The 23,590-nt window shown below is 43.8% G+C and overlaps 1 protein-coding gene across 1 annotated transcript in view; it reads left to right on the top strand.

Annotated features, from left to right (window-relative positions):
* The window catches only part of MTUS2 (microtubule associated scaffold protein 2), a 545,233-nt gene that overhangs the window by 239,719 nt on the left and 281,924 nt on the right, over positions 1-23,590 (top strand). The window contains exon 5 of the mRNA XM_090028232.1: positions 4,191-4,397. Coding sequence (XP_089884358.1) covers positions 4,191-4,397 — 207 coding nt within the window. The remainder of the gene's footprint in view (positions 1-4,190; positions 4,398-23,590) is intronic.

Raw genomic sequence — 23,590 nt, 5'->3', positions numbered from 1 at the left:
TCAGTACTTGCACTCCCAGGATCCATTTTGTTTTTAAGTTTTTAAAACATAACACAGGTTTTCATGTATCTCTGTTCTAAGGGCAATTTTGCAATTTAGACTTTTAATTCAGAAAAAAAATGCTTTTCCCCTCTACAAAATGTTAGAAATCCCAGCTTTAGATTAGCTGTAATGAAGAACCATTTGTGCCTGTAGCTACAGAGGTGCACTGCCCGCAAGAGTCAGGGCCATGACTTCTGTCCATCCCTACCTGCTAGGGCAATCCTTTTGCTCTACTAATCTCTGCTATGTGGTGCCCAGACTGGGAGCTACTGGAAAGTACCCAAATCCAGTAGACTCTATTCAGACTTTCCTCTTTCTTTGCCTCAGCAAGATCCTCTAAATGCTGCTAAGTTGTCTCTGGTTTGGTCTATCCCTTTTCTCCAGCCCCTACTCTACAAGTTAATGTGTAACTTTTACTAGAGTACATTCTTCTGAAAGCTAGAAAATTGTCATTGTTTGAGTAGAGCCATGTGACACATTGTGAACAGAGCATGTTCATAGATTCACAGATTGTAAGGCTGGAAAGGACCTCGGAAGATCATTGGGTCCAGCCCCCTGCACCAAGCAGGAAAGATAACTGGGTGCCAGGTGACCCCAGCAAGGTGACTGTCTAGACTCCTCTTGAAGATTTCTAGGGTAGGTGATTGTGCCACCCCTAGAGGGAGCTTATTCCACAGTCTGGACACCCTGACTATGAAATAGTTGTTCCTAATGTTGAGCCTGAATCGATGTTCCAGGAGTTTGTGGCAATTACTCTAGTGCCCTGGTGAACAGTTGCGCACTGAGCCCTTGGCGTACTCTCCTAGTGTAGTGGTAAGCTGCTACCAAGTCCCCTCTCAGCCTTCTTTTCCTCAGGCTGAAGAGTCTCAGATCCCTCTGCTTTTCCTTGTATGGCTTTCCTTTTAAGACTCTGATCATATGGGTGGCTCTTCTCTGGACTCTCTCAAGCTTGTCCACATCCTTGTTAAAGTGTGGTGCCCAGAACTGGATGCAGTACTCCAACTGTGGTCTCACCAGTGCTGAGTAGAACGGAAGAATCACCTCCTTGGTTTTGCTTCAGATGCATCAATTGATGCATGCCAGAGTATTATTTGCCCTGCTAGCTACAGCATCACACTGATGGCTCATATTAATACTGTGGTGCTAGCCCAGTTTCATGCCACCAAGCCTGTTCTTTGCCTTTAAACCTGTGCTATAGCCCTTAGCTGAACCTTTAGAAAACAAGCAGAGTTAATGTTAAGAAGTCATGAGTATGCCAAGAGTCATGCATACATTTGCCCTGTCCAGCACTTTTTTTAGGTAGGTTTTGTCCTTTGATACTTTGCCCTGTAATGCAGAAAACATCAGAATTTAAATCTGAAAGCTTCAATGTCATTTATCTGTGAAGTGTGTTTAAAGTCCTGCCAGCAGTGTGAAAGAAGAACTCTAGCTTGATAATGTCTTACATTCATTTTGCACAAAACTAAATGATACCACCAGAAGTTGCAGTATGTGGAGAACTGGGCCCAAAGAAGTTCATGGTAATTAACAGAAGTCTGAACTATTATCTGACTTCTAGCTATAGTACGTGGAAGGTCAGGGTCTTGGTACCCTGGAGGAGCAGCAGAAGGAAGCTGGGGCCTCAGCATTTTAACTTTACAGTCCTCCTAGACATCCAGGATTGTAATTAGTCACAGCAGAAGCTAGTTGATGTATAAAATAATTTGTGATGCATTTTGGTATAAGAATTCAGGGGCAAAATAGTGAGAAAGCAGAGCTTGTATAAAATACCTTTGTGAAAGAAAGAATGTAGAACAGCACTATCTGTACAAGCAACTATACATATCTGTTTTAGCTGTTGATATAACTGCCTTGGCATCACTAGGGTCTTGATCTGTCACCTGACAATGTATGGGACACGAAACCTGCTTAATGCCCATGTGAAGTCAGATTCAGAACTGGAACCTAAGCTAGTTGTCCATACTGAAGGTTAACCCATAAGTGAATTTCGCCTTATAATACAGATTTTTCAAGCTTGTATTCTAATACATGGTGCAGGCATTTGATTCCAGTTTCCTGACTGAAATATATGCGCAAAATATATGTGCCTGTGCCTTGTTAAAGACATGGTTCAGTTTACATCTTCACTGACTGCCTATCTTGTATGCATACCAGCCCAACCTCTGGCTTCTTTACTTTTCATTCCACCAAGGAAGAGCACACACCAACTGCTGAAACTTCCTCAGCCTGACGAAGGGTTTTTTTAACCCAAACGCTTGGTTTTTTTGTTAAAAATTCCAGCTGTTTAAGTTGGTCTAATAAAAGATATCAGATTCACCGAAAGAACCTTGTCTGCCTGTGTCCTTAGAACAACACAGCTGTAACCTACACCCTTGTTAAAGACATTACACTTGAACACCTGCATTCCTAGATCTCAATACTTATGTGAAGCCATGAAAATTATTAGAAAAATTTTTTAAAGGCAGATACAAAGGATTATCATGCAAGTCCTTTTGTTGCCATAACGAATAATCTTTTTACTTTTTTGTCTATGGTATTTTAAAATGCATTTTTTTTTAAACTGATAGTTTTTGGGGGTAGTGTTTTGCATAACTTCACATATATTTTACTTCAGAAATATTTTTATTAAAACTCTAGCTACCATAATGATGAGGTACACAAATATATCTCAAAATTCTAATAACATATTTTTTCTGTTCATACAGGGAGTTAATCTTGTTTTCTGTAAAGTCTCATCAAATGCTAATCTCTAATTAAATGTAATAAGGCTATGACCTACATAATTTACAAAGGATTTAAATAGTATGATAATATGGGTACTATATTTATTTATTTTTACTGTGTAGTTAATTCCCATTCTTCCTTTAAAGTTATAAATTTGCACTTCTTCATATGGAATATCCTTCTGTCTGATGTGTAAATTACTCACCCAAAGGCAGGGTACTTTGGGTGAGTTTGCTGCCAGCGGGATAACATAAGTCGGTAGCTTTAATGACTTCTAAGCATCCCATTGCTCTCTTGACTATTTTCAAAGGCAGAATAATAGTAGGAAGAAATGAACTGATTTGCAAAAATAAATAGATAAAAGTTCTTCCCTATATACAGAAAGTAAAACTTTGCATGTTTCTAGAACCAGACTTTTCAGAAGGTTCTTAAAGCTTTAGGTTCTCTTTTTTTCTTTTGTTTTTTAATACTTCTAAATTGCAAAAGGAATATGAAACTGAAACTAGGAGAGAGAGACAGTATTTACATTGTAAAAGGAAAAGGGAAATAGTAGGACATTTAGATTAAATATGCTCTGATCAATATTTTTGGATTGAAGAAGTTTCAATAGTTCATATCAGTATCCAGACTTTTCACACGAACTCCAAACCTGTTAGAATTTCCCACCCCCTGCTGATAACATTTAGGAGAAATATCATTTGAAATGATATTCCTGAATTTTCTAGAAAAAATCTAAGTGGTAAGAGCAGAATACAGGTTAATGGAGTAGTCTCTCCTCCCTTAGCTGGCAAATAAAAGCAGGAAGTGATTTGATATGAAAGAATAACACTGGTTATAAATAAATCCTTGTATATGCATGAACTCCCTTACAGTGTTGGAATTTTGACTTCATACTTTCACAGTTTTTATTGTATTTCACAGTCTACAATCTATTGTGAACTGCAGTTGTTTTATATTACAGCATATTTGTCTGAGACAGTGATGCTCAACCTTCCAGCCCCATGGGCTAGATGAGTGGTGCAGGGCCTTCCTGCAGGCCAGATCCAGTCTGTGTATGGGGTCTGTCCATGTGTGCAACTGGACATTGGTCATGCAGGTGATCCAGTCATGAAGCAAGCCCACGCACTGGATTCCAGAGCCACTGCAGTTAACACTACCTTCCACTGCCAAATTTCCAGATTTTTGGGAAACCCTACAGGCTGGATGACACAGCCCTCTGAGCTGGATTTGGTCCGCAGGCTGGAGGCTGAGCATCAGTGGTCCGAGGCAAAACCAAGACACCACTGCAGTTTAAGTAGCTTTTAAAACTCTGTATTCACTGTAGGCTGGCATTTCCTTTTTTTTAAAAAATATACTCTGATGTGTCCTGGTTTTGTAGCTTTAATATAAACTTTTTCTTCCCCCCCCACCCCCTCTTCTTTCAGTTGATCTTAAAAAAGGCCCATGTCCAAATGCTGCAAAATCAAATCTTCCGAAGCCATGCCAATCTGGACTTCGTCCTCCTGGCTATTCACGCATGCCAGCAGCTAAGCTGGCAGCATTTGGTTTTGTCAGGACTTCAAGTGTATCCTCTGTCTCAAGCAACCAGTCAAATGACAGCATTGAGAGCGATCAAAGCAGAACAACCAACCGTAAGTCATTAAAAAAGTGCCCTATTTGGGGGATCTTAAAAAGAAATACTCAGAAAGATCCATAAAGGAGTATAGGTGCAAGGGTTAATTTGACCCATACAACATTTATTATAATGTGTTACAGTCTCCCAGATGTGGGGATTTAGAATCTGATTTCCTGGTGTGAATATTTTTAATAAGTAATGCTAGATGAATAATTATGAGGGGTAAATTGCATAGTTAGGTAACTGGTCTCTGCGGAGTAAATTGCTGTAAAGAATTAATTTAAAGCATTTTGATTTTTGTTTTTATACTTTGGGAAAAATTTTCTTCAAAGGTGAAGTAAACAGACTGCGGTGAGATAATGTTGGTCAGCATATTATGGTCATGGGAAGGAAGCAATTTAGGGGAATGACTGAGTGAAATGAGCAGGATTTTCTTTCTCATTTACTATTTTTCTGCATGTCGTTTAATGTGTAGCATGGCAAACTTGATTTCAGAAGTTAATCATATAATGCTACAGAGATAAAATAGGATCAGAATTGGTATCTTAGCCACTGTCTCTTCTCCATCCTTGGAAAGATGCCTTGGCTAAAATGCCATCTTAAATCCTATTTTCTGTAGCTAATGTTAATGTTATTAAGTACAAAATAATACACACCAGACTGTGCACTCTGCATGAAATATACTTATGGCCTGGGCTCAAAACACAACCAGGGATTGAGGATTTTTAATACCAGTTTCCCTTTGAAGACTGACTTCAGTCTGAACCATGTCAATTTCAAAGCAACTATTATCAGTCATGAAGTGGCTCATGTTGAAGATGCCAGATTGTATAAATGCTGGAGGCTTTAGGATGCTGTAGGATCCCAAATCTTTCGGTGCATGTATTAATTTAAATGAACAACAAGAAATAAAAAAAAGGCAAAAAAAATAATGATGTTTTCTTCTCTGTGCTTATTATTTATATAAAGTTATTGAAATGCAGGAGAGAGAAGCATTTAAGGGTTCTGGCCCCAGTAAAGATACTGAGCATATGTTCTAATCCTTATTTTCTTTTTGGACTGCTTATTCTCTCTTACCTGTCTTATAATAAATGTTCTTTTGTTCTGAAGTTAATGTGTTTTTTTGCCATTTGGGGGGGTTTGATCTTACTTTTATCAAGTGCTATAAACATATTCATACTCAGTTGTTTATGGCCTTTGAGCAGGGAGAAAAGAGTCTAGTATTGCCTCCAATTAAATATAATTTATACATCCCTTCAAAAAACTTTGTGTCTCAGGATCTCAGGTATGGAAATGTGATAAAATCATAGGTAATACTGAGGATGATACAATTCTAAATATTTTTATTAGAGACATATAATAAAATGAAAATCTGGGGTCCATTCATTTCAATTCTTAAATTATAGAAGTTGCGCCCAGTAATTTGGAAGTCAGGCAGCTGCATCCATTCCTTTAGTTTGAATTAGGAGATAATTTGGTTTCTTATTGTTAACAGTTCTAAGAAAGCTAATTTATTAAAGCAGGGGCATCAAACTTGCTGCTCCTTGTGGACCAGATCGGAATGTGGCAGCAGTGGCACAGTGAACAGGAATGGCAGCTAGGGAGCAAATGTATGTAGCCATCTCATGTTCCCTGCTGCTGACACACATCCTCAGTGGGGCTCCATACCCTGGATTTCTGTGATGAACCCCAACCTATGTTCCTGCCCGCTCTGGGAACCCTGTAGGCCAGAGGACATGGCTTTGAAGGCTGGATTTGCCATGTTTGACACTCATGTATTAAAGTAAAATTCATCCAACTCCTCATGTTCCTACTTTACCGACCAAAGGAAGTTGAGCCGGTTCTATTGACTTCTCTTCTATTCTGTTTCAGCTAGGTTCATATTCTATATGAATCACCAAGGTGACTGACCATCAAACAAGTGTAACAAAATAAACTTTCTTTAGAAATTTCTAAAGAGTCTCAGTGTTGACAAATGACTTCTTTCCATTGCTGCCTATTGGAAGAATGGTTTTATTTAAAGTAAAAAATAAAAATGCTTTATCAACTAAATGGCATATACAATAGAACTAAATCAGACTCATTTGCCAAGCAATAGGCAGGGCACATTTCAGATATTATTTTCCTGCCTCAGTGGGGAAGAAAGTGGTAAATGATATATCCTGATGAATCTTTAAAGATGTAAGATAATATGGTTTCCTAGTTAAGTGTTTCAACTGTACATCAGGAAGACAGAATATGATCTAAAGTGAGAATATACCTGAATATTATTTAAAGTTTGAATTGAGGGGCATGCTAGTATGGATCTGTTGTCTATCTAAATAAAACCAAAAGTTTGTCTTGCGAACAAAAGGAAAGCATCTCCAAATAAGATACTTATAATTGGGCGAGAACATAAGCATAGGGGAAAGATATTTTGTACGAAAGAATGGTAGTTGTTCTAGCTGATCTCTCCACTAAACCTGTCTCTCTGTCTCTGTCTCCTTTTCGGATGTTCTCTGCTAATAGCTTTTGCCATGATGTATGATTTTTTATGCTTCTTTTCCAAAGTGCCAACTCTTGTTTGGTTTTGGAAAATCATATGGAGTGACTAAATACCCCCTATAGTTGGATCCAGCCCAAGGCCATGGGGGCTTTGGCAGTGTTTGGTGGCAGGCACTTTGCCTGTGCCATGGCAGGGAAAAGCAGTAGCAGTCCTAGTGCCTGCCTGCCTGAGCTGGGTCATTCCAACCCACAGCCAAATATGGCTCAATAGAGATTCATTTTTTTCTAACTTAGGGAGAAAAGTAGTGTTCTTTTTTAGACGTTTTTTAATGGTGATGTGGTGAGGCAGCTTTGGCATTAGCCAGAATCCTCAGTTGTTCTTGGTTTTTAACAAGGCAGTGAGCATATCCTAGTTTCCTTGGTAGATACTGGAAAGAGGTTTGTCACTGTTCAGCTAAGGACAGCAATTTTTTTTAATGAAGGCAAGACACTTATTAAGAAGTGATCAGTAAGTGGGAAGTTTGATGAGCTGATGCCATCATTCTGGCATGCACCATTGGTCAGTTCATAATTCTCTCTGCCATGTCAAATCAGACCTTTTTAATTATGTCTTTGCTTACCTATTATTTGCATTTTATTACGGTTGTGTACTTGGTTTAGGGTGCTGTTAGCTGCTAAAGTAGGGTTGAGCAGTTATTTCAGCTGGGGGCCACTCACGAGTTAGCATGAGCTGTTGAAGGACGCATACATAAAATTAATGGAGAAGATATTTTAACAATTTATGGATTAAAAAACAAATCATATGCTAATAAGCAAATATATACTATAAAATATTTTAATTTTATTAAAAATATATTTTTTGCCCTTATGGTGTTCTGTTAAGTAGTGTGTATAGAAATGGTTACATAATAGCTCAAAATAGTCTTACTCTTATATATTGAAGATTAGGTTAAAGAAAAATGAAGAAACTCACTCAATGGGAAGAATGATGACCTCATTTCCACCTCAGGCTCTGGGCATTTGGGGCGGCCTACTTATGAGTGCCCTTGGCAATGCCATGGGCTCCTAAACTGCAGGCAGGCAGGGTGCTGCCAGCTGAGCTTGAGCAGGGGGTCCAGAGCCTGAATGTGGCTTGCCCGGGACCTGCCACTCAAAGCTGAGTGGGTAAGGCTGCTTCCACCCAGCAATCCCCCACAGCATCATCAGAGGTGAGAGCTAGAGCTTCTGGGGCTCACCCAGGATCTGCCGTGTGGTGGGTGGGCAGGTCTGCTTCCTCCTAGCATCCCCTGCAGTACAAGCAGAGGCCAGACCTAGAGCTGCCGCTTGCCTGCAAGCTAGATAGAATGAATCAGTGGACCAGATACAGCCTGTGGGCCATATTTTACCTACCCCTATGTTAGAGCTAATAAGTCTAGGCAGGGCCTTAAATGCCTGTATACCAATGCTTGTAGTATGGGAAATAAGCAGGAGGAACTCACCCTCAGAATAGCCAGTTCAGACCCAGACGTAATAGGGCTTACAGAAACTTGGTGTGATTCATCCCACGACTGAGCAGTTAGCATTAGGGGCTATAGGCTTTACAGGTGGGATAGAGAAGGAAGGAAAGGCAGGGGTGTAGTACTCTAAGTCAAGGAGCAATACACATGCTCTGCCAGCAGAATGAGGTCAGAGGAAGGGCAAGCTGAAGTGCTCTGGGTCAAGATACAAGGGGGCCATGGGGAGAGGGATCTAATGGTGGGGGTCTACTACAGACCCCCCAACCAAGGGGAGGAGCTGGACCAGGAATTTTTGGGCCAGCTTGCAGAGGCACTTAAGGCAAGGGATGTAGTTGTCATGGGAGATTTAAATTATGTGGACATCTGCTGGGAGGAACAGTCAGCCAGGTCGGACTGTTCCAGGAGGTTCCTGGCCGAGATACAGGACCTACACTTAATTCAGGAGGTACACAGTCCCACCAGAGGAAATGTCCTGTTGGACCTGGTCCTGGCCACAGGCGATGACCTGGTAAGGGGCCTCCAGGTTCTTGACAACCTGGGTGATAGCGATCATCGCTTGCTGGAATTGACCATCCAGCGCAGGATGTCAAGGGCCTGCAGCAAGGCGGTAGCCCTAGACTTCAAGAGGGCCAACTTCAAGGAGTTGAGGAGATTAGTGGGTGAGGCGCTGGGTTTCTCGAGAGCAGGGGAGCTCAGTGTTCAAGACGAGTGGTCGTTCCTTAAGGAGACGATACTCAGGGCCCAAGGGGTGACCATCCCAACAAGAAGCAAGGGGGGCAGGAGTGCCCGTAAGCCCCCCTGGCTCACCAAAGGTGTCCAGGAATGCCTGATTGCCAAAAAGGCGGCATACAACTGGTGGAAGGGGGGTGCTATCTCCAAAGAGGAGTATACCTCCTCTGCTCGGGCCTATAGGGGGGCTGTCAGGAAAGCTAAGGCGGACATAGAGCTAGGACTTGCGTCCAAAATCAAAGATAATAAAAAGTCCTTTTTTAAATATATAGGGAGGATGAAGAAAGGAACGGGAAATGTGGGGCCCCTGCAAGATCCTCTGGGCAATCTGGTGGTTGCACCAGAGGGAAAGCAGACCTCTTTAACCAATTCTTCACCTCTGTTTTCTTGGGCAGGGACCGGGACTTCCCCACCATGATGCAAGATGGACTCGAGGGGAATGCCTCCAGACCTCAGGTTAGGGAGGACCGGGTTAGAGAACTTCTGGAGGGGCTGCACATGTTCAAATCAGCGGGTCCAGATGCTCTCCACCCCAGGGTGTTGAGGGAGCTAGCAGGGGTTATTGCAGGGCCCTTGGCACGGCTTTACGAGCACTCGTGGTGCTCGGGCCAGGTGCCAGATGATTGGAAGATAGCCAACATGGTCCCCATCTTTAAAAAAGGGAGGAGGGAGGACCCAGACAACTATAGGCCCATCAGTCTACCTCAATCCTAGGGAAACTCTTTGAGAAGATCATCATGGAGCACATCTGCGATGGGCCGGCGTCAGGGATGATGCTCAAGGGCACCCAGCACGGTTTCATTAGGGGCAGGTCATGTCAGACCAACCTGATTGCCTTTTATGATCAGGTCACAAAAGCATTTGATGCAGGTGTCGCCATGGATGTAGTCTTTCTGGACTTCAGCAAGGCCTTTGACACCGTCTCCCACCCTATCCTCATTAAAAAATTGGACGGCTGTGGCATTGATGCCTACACGGATGGATTGCAGATTGGCTGAAGGGTTGTACTCAGAGGATGGTGGTGGATGGGTCATATTCGACCTGGGAGGAAGTGGGCAGCGGAGTCCCCCCAGGGCTCGGTCCTTGGGCCTGTGCTGTTGAATTTCTTTATCAGCGATTTGGACGATGGGGTGAAAAGCAACCTGTTTAAATTTGCTGATGATACCAAAATTTGGGGTGAGGTGAGCACGCTAGTAGGGAGGGAAAGACTGCAGCAAGACTTGGGTAGGTTACACGGGTGGGCTAGCAAAAACAGTTGCCTTGGTACACTGCAGTGAGATTCCTATGAGCAAACACATTAAATCAGTGGGTCTTCCTGCAAGCATTACAGAATTTTGCCTGTCAGAGATACTTTCAACATCAGGATCCATATTAGCATTTCACACAGAAAACCCATTGGCCTTCTGCTACTTAGTCTGTAAGGGTTTCAAATTCATTTCTGGATCCAAGACAACATGTTCTTCATCTGTGAGGCCTGTAAGGGCTTGAGTACTGAATGAAGGCAAGGTAGATCAGTCCTGCATGTCTTTGAGACCTCTCTTTGTTTTCAGCCTGTTCTGAATTAACAAAGACACTGAAATCATTTACTCAACCTGACACCCAACATTTTTAGGCTAAGTTACTAAGTACAGACAGTCAATAAGCCCAAGGCTGAATCAGTTCAGTCTGCAGGTTAGTCTAAATTACAGAGATTAAATTGAGAAATATCTGGACAGATATTTACTTTTGATTCAGGAAATGCAGCCACATACCTGCAGTGGTTCAGGCCAAAGCCTCAAGGTGCTAAAGCACAGCTCTCTGGCATATAGCCAGTATGGACTATGTTCACTTCCTCTTCCTGCTGCCCCAAAGGTGTATGGGATTTGCAGTCTAGAATTATAGCAGCAGGGTTGGTTATCACTTCCTCTTCCTGCTTCCAGGTGCCTCTGGGATTTGTAGTTTACATGCAGCTATCAGTAAGTTTTTAGCAGGGCAGAGCAAGGCAGCTCTGAACTCGGGGCGAGGGAAGCTTGACTCCTCTCCCTGGCCCCAGACCCCAACCAGAGTTTGCCTGGGGGAGTCCCTGCCTCCCCACAACCCTCTTCCGCTGGAGCAGATAGAAGGGGTGAGCATGGCAGCGCACCCCTACAAAAAGGTGCTGCTGATGCTGTTGGTGGCACCTGTGGGCAGTTGCTGCTTGACACCCTACAGTCTACCTGGTGGTGTCTGTGGGCACTCATCCCCCTGCCGCCGACGCCACCAGTGGCGTCTGCGGGAGCTCCCTGCCCACTGCCACCATACTTTCGCTGCTGCGCTCCCAACACCACCAGCACAGATGTGCCCCCGTAGCTGCCGAGGGCATGCATCATTCATGGAAGACAGCCCAGCCCAGCCCAGGGCTGGAAACCATGCTGGGATGCTGGAGGACCATAATTTAACTTGTACCAGGAAGGGTTCTGGGACAGAAGTTTCATCAACTGGTTTGACCCAAATCAGTTAAATCTGATACTGCATCCAACCAGGTTTATCTTAAACCAGTTTTGGCCATTTTGAAACTGATTTACATGCAGTGAATTTCTGTTCTGTTACAGGTTTAAACCAGTTTCTAATGACTTACATTGGTCTACGTGTAACTTCTGCCCCCAGCTTTATTTCTATAATCTGGTAAAACTGGTGAAATCATAGATGCATTCCTTCCTTGATAACTGGGTTTGTTGGCCTTCCAGGAATGGTGTAAGATCAGACTGTGCTTACTTTTTTAAAGTAGTTGCATAGTTAAGGGAGGGGCAAGCAGTTGTTTCAGGGCTGTTTTTTCTTAAATCATGGTGTCAGTCTGGGTTATTGTTGTTGTACTGCATATTGTATAATTTCTCCATTTTTCTCCCCTTTTCAACTTGAGAATATTGTTTTTATTTGTGAGGAAACAGAAAATGTGGCATATTTATCTTTCTTTCAATACAGGGTGCGAATTTGGCTCAGACATTAAAACTTACTACAATATTCTACTTTACTACAATATCCCACATTTTGTTTACTGTGAAAAAAATGAGTCAGTGCATGAAATTCCTGTATTAAAAAGTAGCATTTGCTTGAAGGCAGTGTGCACTAAATATCAATAATACTTTCCTTTAGTTTGCAGTAAAAGTATTTAAGTTTATTATAGTGAAAATTGTCTTCAACTACTTGTTTTCATCTAACAATTGCAATATTGAATATTTTTGGCAATTTGTGTTTAAATATAATTAATTGTACAATGAATTGCGAAACCTAAATATTAATTTTTCTCATGGGTACTTGTGGAAAAGAATGGGGGGAAATCTTTCCTTTTTGTGGTCATGGCAGAATATTTTAAAAGACGCTATTATTTTTCATAAACATTATTAAAAACCAATTCATAACAAATTCTAGGTATATACAGTAGACATTTTCAAGCTTACAGTTAGGGATTTGTGACACTTAGGGATTTGTAACACATTACATTGTGAGTTACTCAAATGTTGATTGGTGTTAGTGCTAGCTCAAGTTTGCATCAGTCACATGTTCAGGCCAGCAGGGGCCTGAAAGGTAAGAATCCCTTCTGTCCCCACAGGACTCCCCCCACCTCCCCTTTGAAATTCCTCCTGCTTGCTTGTGGCCACTGCCCAGCTGCTGCTCTTCTCCTAGCTTGCCTGGCCCAGGGAGCAGCAGCAGTGGCATGGCAGGAAAGTTAACTCTTCCCTGCCTGTTCCCCTGGGACAGACAGTACAGGCAGTCACAAGTAAGCAAGGGGTGAGATGGAGGGGCAGTGAGTGGAGACTGGGGTGCTGAGGAGGTGGGGGCAGCAGGCCCAATCCAGGCCAGCAGTGTGGGGGGCAGGTTGGGTGTTTTTACTAACAGCCTAGAGTAGCTACATGTTAGTGTAACATGACCTGGGTAACATGGAACAGAGATAAATAGGCTGGAGTGGTGTAAAATTTAAGCCACATAAAGAGTGCTTAAAACTAGTGTCAGGAGTTAATGGGCGAAGAGCTCCAGGTGCCACCTGAAATAAATGTGTAACAAGGCCTTTACTTGGAAAACTATTTTTTCTATATTCATCATACTAGACAGCAGCAGACAGTTTCAAAGAAAAACTTGACACCGTATGGGATGCAAGACCTTTTCTGCTTCTGGCAGGCAGTTGGACTCAATGACCTCTTCAGATCCTTTCCAGCCCTACCTCTTATGACTTCTATGACACTTGTAGAAGATGAGGAAATGGTTCTCTAGGAGACTGATTTAAAAAAAGTGAGCTGTTGCTCTGATTTTGGCCTCAGAGTCATAAAGAGATGAATTAGGAGGGCAGGTCAAAGGTCCATGTTTTACTCTTTAATCAAGTATTTCTGCAATTTACCAAAGTGTACCACAGTTTATCACCTCTCATTGTATGATGCAATGTGTTTAAAAAATTTTTTAAAAGAGATAAATTTTAGGAAATTTTATATTGATTTCTCAACATTTATAGCTGTGTAGAAGCAGAATCACGTCCATATGCTTATTATTGAGGAAATAACTGTGACTGTATTTGAGGCTGTTTTTGAGCTTTGTATTTAAAACAGTCTGCGCATCTATAACGTGAAGAAGACAGTGTATCTTCCCCAACCATACAAAGAAAATATCCTGAAACTTTCAAGATAAAGAACTTAAAGTTATCTGTTTGAGTTAAAACAATTTAAAAGTGAGTCCTGTCATCAAACATCTTTTTCCTAATTTGTCCCCACTTATTTGGGAATGGGCATAGCAAGGAAATCCAGAACTATGATGTTGTTTTGAGGATACCTGAAACACCCTCATGTTTTTTGGTTTCTGGGTTTTTTTAACCTTTATGTTATTGCTATATGTGCTTAGGGTGACCATATGTCCCAAGTACTTCGGGATTTCATAGCTTACCCCGGCTGGTTGGTGTAAATTGAAACATAAGTTCTGGATTCGGCTGCTGCAGGCAGAGGCAGAGAGTGCTGCCACTCACAGTGCCCAACCCAGCTCCTGCAGAGCAGCATTTGGAGGTGGGGTGTGGGCTGGGCTGGGCACTGCTTCTGCTTGGGTGGGTGGGCCAGGGGATGGGGCAGGGACTCTGGCATCTGCATGACGTGAGCCAGGATAGTCACCCACCTCTGGCAGGTTTGTGTCCTGCTGCTGTGGCCACTGCCAAGGCCTAGGCTGCACATGGTGGCTCCAGGCAGCTGCTGGCAGCAAAGAGGAGGGGCTCCTCCCAGCCAACCCCAGTTTCCGCTCATGGGGGATGGAGCTAAGGCACCAGCCTCCATGCTGTCCTACCCCAGCCCACCATCAAGACTCTTGGGAGCTGCGGGGATGTGTGGGAGGTGTGTGCATGTATGCATGCCTACAGTGACAGTGCCTCTCCATCCTGTTCAACCTTAACTGAGCTGAATTGGACTGAATACTGCAACAAAATATTAAATGACCATGTCTTCTTCCAATACTTTCTTTGACGTATTATCAGCAATATTTAAGTTCCTTCTGTATATTTTTTCTTAAAGTTTTTTAAGTTTAATTCCATGCAGTACACCAACACTTTCTGTATTTTAGTGTGTCCTTTCTAGTGTTATTTTACTATTTGGTAAAATTCCAGCATTTTGATCAGTTTAGGTGGTAAAAAGGATATAGTTCTTATAATTAAATTTCAGCTTCATTGTTATCTAAGCTGCTTATATCTGTGTTTCTAGTGGCACATATAAATCACTTCTAGGTTATTTTGTATATTTTCCTGAAGGATGACATTGTGCCTTAAGGCAGCATAGAAAATAGTTCTCCAAAATTTGTTAAGCAGTTGCATGAGATGAAATTTTTTAAAAAGACATTTTTAGCATAATATGACTTAAGATAACTGGGATGAATTTGGATCTTAAACTTTAAGAAATGGAACAGGTAAGCACAATAGCAGGAAATACTTCTTAGAGTGAGATTACACATTCCAATTAGATCCTATTAAGGGCACTTGAAACCCAAGTTATGTATGTTATGGCTTGACAAGTGCTAAGTGTCTTCTATACATCTTAAAGTTACACCACTTTGGATGAGGCTTCTCTTTGAACTGTGCTACCTAGCTTAAGTTAAAATGAACAATTTGCAGTCTTCCAGCATCCCAGAAGGCACTACTCCTAAGTGGACTGACAGCTGGAGATAACCAGGTAGCAGGGGAGGGGAGTGTGGGAAGGAGAGGGAGAGTGTTGAAGGGTGAAGGATGGCATGGACAAGGGAGAGAAGGGGGAGAGAGCAGGAGTGGAGAGGGGCAAGGGAAGGTAGGGGAGAGAGGGAAACATGAGGTGGGGAGGGGTGGGTGGGGGGATGGGAGCTGCTGGGCAGCCATAGGAGGGGGCTGGTTGGGCCCAGAAGTTCCCTGTCTGCCCAGATCAACCCCACCAGGTTCCGCAGTTGCCCAGCAGCTCCCTGCCCACTTTATCGCTCTTCCCCTCTGGGAAGCTGAGCTATTACTGGGGAGGAGAGGTTTGGTGGGTGAGCGAGCAGCTACCAAGCCCAACAGCAGTGGCACAGCATGGATCCTTAGAAAGAGTAGTAACCCTTAGTGGGTGACTGCTCACAACATGCAATGACTTTAATACTGCCTAATATTCCTTAGAGTTAGCACATGCTATTTGTAATGTGTAACTATAGCCTTCCTCATACTGTCTCTTAATCTATAAAATAAACTTCCAAGACAAGTGGTAGCAAGATTGTTGCTTGCATATCTTAAAATAAAATGCTAGCATAATAAAATAAACAATTCCCCTTTGTCAAGAGAATAGACTAGAAGCCCTAACAGCATTCAGTTTCTACCTGCAATTCTAGAAATTAAATACATTCCTGTTGGATGAAAGACAGTTAACATGTTTTCTGTGAGTTATACTATTATCTTATGTCATTCAACCTTTGACTTTCTGAAAATCATAGAAGTAGTACACTAAATGTTTTATTTAATTTTAGTTTAGGATTTGTGTATTTTAATCACCATTGTCTTTTTTTCCTTGTGCAGAATAAATTTCACCATACAATATCCCACCTTTTTTTTTGCCCTTACTTTGCTTGCTTTACAAATACTGGATTTCCATTATGTTAAGCAAAGGTAAGCTGCAGTACCTAAAGTAAAGCTGCAATAAATAAACTCATTTGGGTGGCAAAAAGAAGTTAGTTGCTGGCAAAGAAGTCTTGAATAAATGGCTAATTTCTTCTGAAAGGGTAGAAGAATCAGAAACCTAACTTGGGTTCTGGTAGGCATGCTTATTTAAAATATGCAATTATGAAAATTTAGAATTTTTTAATTAAAAGAATATCTTCCTTTTTAATTTTTGAGGTATGTTTAGCCATTAACTGAATTCAGGGACTGGGAAAATTTGTTCTCTCTTCCTCTTGTCTCTTCTTTTCATTCTATATGCCCTACACACATTTGCTGTAGTGGCAGCATAACTATTTTAAATCACCCAGTGTATTTTGTCTTAAAACAAGCAACTAAAACAAGGCAAGAGTTGTCTCTGATCTGTGTTGAAGAAGGGACAAGATAAAAAGTGAGACATTAAGATTTCATTGAAATTATATAGTCAGTATCTGCTGTCAAAGACACAACCTTTCAAATTTGTCAGGCGGGGTATACAGTGTTTCGTTTCTTACTGGCAATAACTACAGCAAAAAGCCAAAATTAGAAGTGCTGTATATATTACTGGTGAAACCTTTTTTAGTCTGGTCTTAGAAATAACTTGTCTCCTTTCACTACATGCAAAACCATTTAATTAAATCTCACGCCTTTGCAAAATGTTGTATTAATGATGACAACAAATAAATGGGAATTTGCAAATTGTATATTTACTGTCTTGTCTTTTTGGGAGGGAGAACAACGAGTATTGGGGAACTCTGCTAAATTAGTGCAGGTACATGTTAATGAGGGGGCAAAGCTGAGCAAACTTCAAAGCAATTCTGTTCTTTGATCTGATTATGATCGCCAGTAGTAGACTTGTGAATTCTAAGTTAGTAAATGCCAGAAGAACAAGAATCTATTTATCCAGAACAAACTTTCTGCATGACAGGGTAGTTTACAATTTACAAATGAAGGTTTTCTTTTCTCTGTGTTTAATAAGTCCAAACAGCATAAAATTAATGTCAGTCCTGCAGTCTTTCAAGATGTACTTGAGGATAGCTGTGGTAAAATAAGAAATTGCAGCTTTTGGTAGTACCAGAGGTCTGTTGGTTGTGATCCCACAACTGGGAAATTGTAGCTTAAACAAAATTTCTCCTTTCAGTTTGTTTTTCAGCAGTCGCTGGAGGCTCATCTAAGCCTATGTGAGGTGGTAAACACCTATCAGTCTGACAGTTCTCTGCGCTGTAAGGTACTGGACCACAGGCTTTCAATTTTTGGATTCCAAAGCTGAGTTAGGTATTAACAGGAAACTGATTGAGGTATTTTCTTGCATGCAGTATGCCCTGGAATATATATTGCACCTTATTTTTGAAAGAATGCGGAAAGATTTTTTTTCCAGGTATGGCTGCATTGAGCTGACTTACGCTCTCCTTCCTGCTTGACTAAAACTGATACCCTGGTTCCTACTGAAGACTGGTCTGCATGGGTGGATCTGTGATTTTGAAAAGAGCTAAAGATTTTCTAGGGCTATGCAATAAGGAGAGAGAGACCAGGAGCAGCTAACTGGCCACACAATTGTCCTAAGAAAGGTTAGCTTGATTAGTGGAATATCGAGACCATTAAAAAGGAGAGATGGTTGTTAACATTTGTGGAGTGAAGAACCATGAGCCTTTAAATCAATTGACTCCCTCATCTGCCTGAATAGTAGTTCAACAGATGCTGGCCTGTGGAGCAGGAATCAAAGTAGGGTGCTTCTGTCCTGAGCAGAAAATCAGCTTCCCCATTTTAATAAACACACCCCAATTTGGATAGGCTCGTTTTTGGAAAAAAGGTGCGTGGTGTATGTGAGAAGATACAGTAAATCAAAACAGCAGTGCTGGGAAAGTGACAAAGTGGCACACTCCAACAAAAAACAATAAAACTGAATAAAATGAAAGTAATTGCACATTATTTTGTTCTTGGATAGTAGTTACCAGAAAGTGAAGGTACTTGACACACTAGATCTCTGCAGTGCAGCTATTAGCTACAAATAGCCATTTACTCTCCTCTCTTGGAGAGGAGACTTAAATGGTGTCAGGCTTCTTGCATAGCAAGCTTTAAGGTATATCTATGACTTTAGCATGACAGGAAGAGATGTCTGCTCCTCTTAGATTTGACTGTAAGTTGCAAACAAGTCTCCATTTTGAGTATCTCATAGCAATGAGTCAATTAACCTGAATTACACAGAATAAGTAGAAATATCTTTCAAGTTTTTATTTATACAATAAAACATATCAGAAGTTGCTGATTATTACCATCATTGCTCAAAAATGAAAGCTGTGTTTTTGGGAATCTTTGTACAAAATCTGAGTACCAAGTGTAGGTATATGAGCACCTCCCAGCAGAGCCACAAACTGGGATTCACAGCCCCACGGATCCTAGGCCTGTGGTATGCAAGCTAATGCCAAGAGGTGTCTGTGTGTGTCTCTCCAATTTCACTGGGTCAAGCAGACAGAACAGTGACGGCTTAGGGCTTTTTGGAGCTGATCAACAGGTCAGCTGGTAAGCTGTTTAAGAAGAGTTTGAACTAATGGAGAGAGGCTATTGTTTTACTGATGGGGTGATAAATACTGTTATCAGCTCCCTGCTGACTTGCTTGCTTGTCACTTTGCTTCAGACAGTATAAAGAAGGAGGGAGAGGCTAGATTGAAAGGTTCCGTATCATAAACAGATGCATGCACTGCATACCCACCCTTGCCTCAGAGTGCTAGCAGGGGGCTGGGGGCTGGCAGCACTTCTGCCTCTTGAGCAACCAGCAGGGAAAAGCCTGGGATGGTGCAGGCAGACCTCCCTAATCAAAGGTCCTGTCCAGGCTTGGGGACACACCCCTCCCCGCCTCAACTCAGCATTCTGGAAGGGAAGGGAGGGCTGCTTTAATGCCTCCTGGCTTCTAGCCTAAGTCACTGCAGGCATATGCCTGAATTTCCTTAGTGTAGAGGGAATGTTTGTCCGGTTACAAACCAGTTCAGCGTAGCCAGGTTAGACTGACCTGCAAAAATTGAACCAATTCAGGCTCAGGCTTTTTGTATATCTGTTCCTAGCCCAGCTGTTCAGTCAGTTTGGTTTAGAACAGGGATAGCCTGCAGGGCTAGTACAGGAGCTGCAGCTTTAGGAGTGGGGGCAGGGCCCATTGACAAATTTCAGGGCACAGAGCCCTGTGGTAGTGTGTTGGTAGCACAGGGCAAGTGACAATAACTGCCATCCCCATCCCCACATCCAGATCTGTCCTGCAAGGAGTCGTGTAGCCTCAGTAGGTGGGTGAGTTTGACATCCCTAATTTAGAAGGTTGTTTCCCCTTTTCTTGCTATATATCCAAATCAGGGATTTGTCTCCAAAAGTTCCTCCTGTTGTTATCAGGGAGTATGTTTTATACAGTGTAGTATTGTAACATTGATAAAGCATTTGAGTCTTCTATCCATACTCTATGAAGATGGAGTGTTTGGCTATGTGTACAAAGCTACACAGTGGGTACATCTACACAAAACATTTGCTGCATAGTTACATACTAGGTGCTAGGTGCATGGGTTTCTGTGAAACTGCACCTCAAACTGCTGACAAGCAAAACTCGACATGGGTGACACTGTGTGTGTGTTAACACACAGGGGGGTGAAAACTGCAGGCCTGCTAGGCCCTGCTGCAGCCATGAAGCCTGCCAGCTGTCAAGGTGAAGGGGGAGTCTGGGTTCTGAGGCCCTTCACCTCTGGCTGCTAACAGGCAAAACTCATGACATGGGTGCTTGTGCAGCTGTGTCTCTTAGGGTACAGGGGGGTGAAAAAAACTACTGCAGGCCTGCTAGGTCCTGCTGCGGCCACTAAGCCTGCCAGCTGTCAAGGAGATAGGTGGAGGGGGAATCTGGGTTCTGGGGCGCTGTACCTCTGGTAGCAGGCAGGCAAAACTCCATGACATGGGTGGGTGACACTGTGTGTGTGTTCATGTGCATCCTTCCTGGCACTGGGGCCTCTGCACAACATGTCAGCATGCCTCAGTGAGCTCTCCTCCTCCCCTACAGCCTGGGACCAGTCCACCACCATAAACGGCAGCAGGTAAAAATAATGTAGGTGGCTCAGCACCAATAGCACCAGCAGCATCTAAGGTAGCCAGACTGAACTGTCACAGAGCCTTTCTTTTTATAAAGAAATTGACAGCAAGAAGTAAAGGTGTTGTGTTGGATATATGTTACTCACGGTGTGTGATGGCTTATCTTGTGTTTTTATATCTATATGTTTATTATGAAAAAAATGGAATAGCTAGAGAAATATATCTTAGGAAGCTTTGGGGTTGAAAAACCCTTTGTCAGGCTGAGAAAGTACCTGAAGTTGGTGTGTCTCATGGTCCTGTATGGAAGGAATAGTAAAGAAGCCAGAGGCTGGCCTGGCACACAATGCAGGCAAGAAAGCCAGTCAGTGAAAATGGAAATGAAGGTGTCAGGGAGTGAGGGACAGGCTGGGGAGTAGGGGGGAAGGGGGATGTAGGAGCACAGGTAAAAGTGCAGAGGTACCTGGGGAGTCAGATGTCTGGCAGGTCGCAGGGTGTCAGAATTCCACTGTGTATATTGAGTCCATGAGTTTCTGTACCTACTACTTAGGAGGCTGATGAAGTGCAGTTCACAGGCCCAGCTTTGAAAAGTGGTTTGTACATTCAAACAATTATCTAACCTCATCACCAGAACTGAACCCAACTTCCTACAGCTCAAAACAAAACCTGCCACCTATCTCCAGTACCCCCACAAACTGCACACCAGGATCTATCAAAGACAACAATACCCAACCACCTGTGAGGGCACATTCATCACCAAAAAAACACTCTGCCTCCAGTCTCTCAGGGCTGATCCTGAGAGGGAACAAAATACAAACCACTTTTCACAGCCGGGCCTATGAACTTCACTTTATGAGCCTCCTAGGTACGTACAGAAACTCATGAACTTAATAAAGATTAGACAATGAAATTCTGACACACTGCAACCTGGCAGACATCTGACTCCCCGGGTACCTCTGCACTTTTACCTGCGCTGCTACATCCCCCTTCCCCGCCCTCTCCCCACCCCAGCCTTTCCCTCATCCTCTGATGCCTCCATTTCCATTTTCCCTGGCTGGCTTTCTAGTTTGCATTGCATGCCAGGCCAGCCTCTGGCTTCTTTACTATTCCTTGCATCCAGGACCAGGAGACACACTAACTGCAGGTACTTCCTCAGCCTGACAAAGGGTTTTTCAACACAAAAGCTGGCATCCCAGGCAGCTAAGCTGAGCTCACTGGGAGCTTCACAACTGCACTGCAGTCAGCAAGCCTCAGGCCTGTCAAAGACACAATGGGGCTAGGCTTTCCCCAGCCAGGACTGCGTGCATGTGTGGGGTGGCTGGAGGTTATGGCACCTCCTACCCACTTTTCACCAGGGGGATCCTTGGTCCTGGCATTTGCTGGGGCTACTGTGCTGCCAGCAGTCCCACCAGGCCTCCCCAACCCTGTTAGAGTGCAGTTTTAGTGGTCGTGCCCAGGACCCAGGGCCTCCTCCTTCCCCATAGCCCCAGTCCATACCTCCAAGTTCATCCTGGGACAGAAGTTCATTAGGGACATGTTCTTTCCCTGCTGGCTGGTGATGCAGTGAGTGCCCGCTCCAGCTCTGACAGCAGGACATTAAATGGCTTTTAAAAAAGAAAAAAAGGAAATAGGTGCAGACGGAGTGAGGAGGGTGACATTCATTCCATCTGCACCTGGAGATTAGGGAAGCCCAGCAGCAGGAGGTTCGCCTTGAGGAACACCTGCTGCTCCACCAAACCAGGATCCAAGCCAGTGCGGTGGGGTATCATAACATCCCCAGCAATGCTGAGCACCCTCTCACTTGAAACACTGGTTGGTGGACAGGACAGGTGTTGACAGGTGTAGCTGCAGCTTGCCCAGTAGGCCAAGGAGTCTCAGTCCAGTGGCTCCACATCCTTGGTGAGATCAGTAGCCACTGAAGCCTTGGCGCTGCCTGCCTGAGGCTTGGGTCTGGTGCATCTGGACCCCAGCATTGAAGCCATGCCCTTGGTCCACATTGGCTGTGGCTGGTGTGAAGGAGACTGGCTGGTGCTGGGAGTGCTGGCACGGAAAAGTGGATCCCCTTCTTCCACATCCCCTCGCCCCTGCCCTTTGGCCTCCCTGACTTTGTTGATCAGCACCTGTGTCCAGTGATCGAGGGTTTTGGTCTTGCCAGTGCACGTGCTCCCCTTCACTCTCGGGTTGCCCATGCCTACCAGCATGTGGACCATACTGGACCACAAGGGATCCAGACAGCTCCTGATGCCCTCCTTCAGCTGCCTCAACAGTGCCTGCACATCTGGTGACAGCGGCCTGCCCCAGCCAGGAAAATTGATCTGGAAATTCTCCGTTAGGTTCTCAAGTTCCTTCACTACAGAGATTACCTGGCTGAGGAGGGCATCACCAGTGCTAAGGGTCTTGGTGGCCTCGAGGAAGAGCTTGAGGACCACCAAGATCTGTGAGATGGTACCCGACTCAGCTTTGTTCAGGCAGCTGCTGATCCCTATCTCCCCAAGCAAGGCCCTCTTATGAATGGCCTTCTGTTGCTCCACCAGCCTTTTGAGCATCAGGTATGTGAAGTCCCACCAAGACTCCACATCCTGCATGATTTTATACTGTGGGATGTTCAGCTCTGCCCACAGCATCTTGCTTCATCCCCACCCCAAATGCTGTGTTGGAAGTAGCCCACCACCTTCTTGCACTTTGAAATCAGCTGGCTTGTAGTGGTAGTGGTGGCTTTGCCATCCCCAGCAGCCCTGTCCCCCCCAGGGCATTCCTGACTATGAGGTGCAACCTGTGTGCCACACAGTGGATGCCAACAAAGTTGGCATCATGGACAGCCTTGACCATATTGGCCCCGTTGTTGGTGACCATGAACCTGCGGGTGAGCTTAGCATGCCCAATGAGCCACCCCTGCACCATGCAGTTCATGGCCACCATGATCTCCTTTGTCTGTGGGACTCATCAGCACCTCGGCTTGGAGGAGAGCCCACCAATGGCTTGACTGATCGCACCAGTGCCCTGTCAGGGAAAGGCAGATGTGATTGGCACCCCACCTGCTCCAGTTGTCTGAAGTGAAGTGCAAGGCTACTTGTGGCTCTGCCTTGCGTAGCTCCTCCCTCAAGTACTCCCTGTATGCCTCATACAGGGAGGGCATCACTGTTCTGCTAAAGGTGGTGCATGTGGGCACTTGGTAAGATGGGGCCACAAGCTCCATGAGCCGCCTGAACCCTGGCTACTCAACTAAGAAGAAGGGTTGGCTATCCAGAGCAAGCATCTCCCCAGTGGTCTGGGTGATCTCGCTCGCCTTGAGAATGCACCCCCCTCTGTCTGCAGCTTTCCCCCACCACTCCAGGGTGG

Source organism: Crocodylus siamensis, chromosome 1 (assembly GCF_052110815.1).
Source record: "Crocodylus siamensis isolate JL-2025a chromosome 1, ASM5211081v1, whole genome shotgun sequence".
Classification (NCBI taxonomy): Eukaryota; Metazoa; Chordata; order Crocodylia; family Crocodylidae; genus Crocodylus; species Crocodylus siamensis.
Note: the sequence above shows the minus strand (reverse complement) of the source record. Positions and strands in the feature narration are given on the sequence as shown.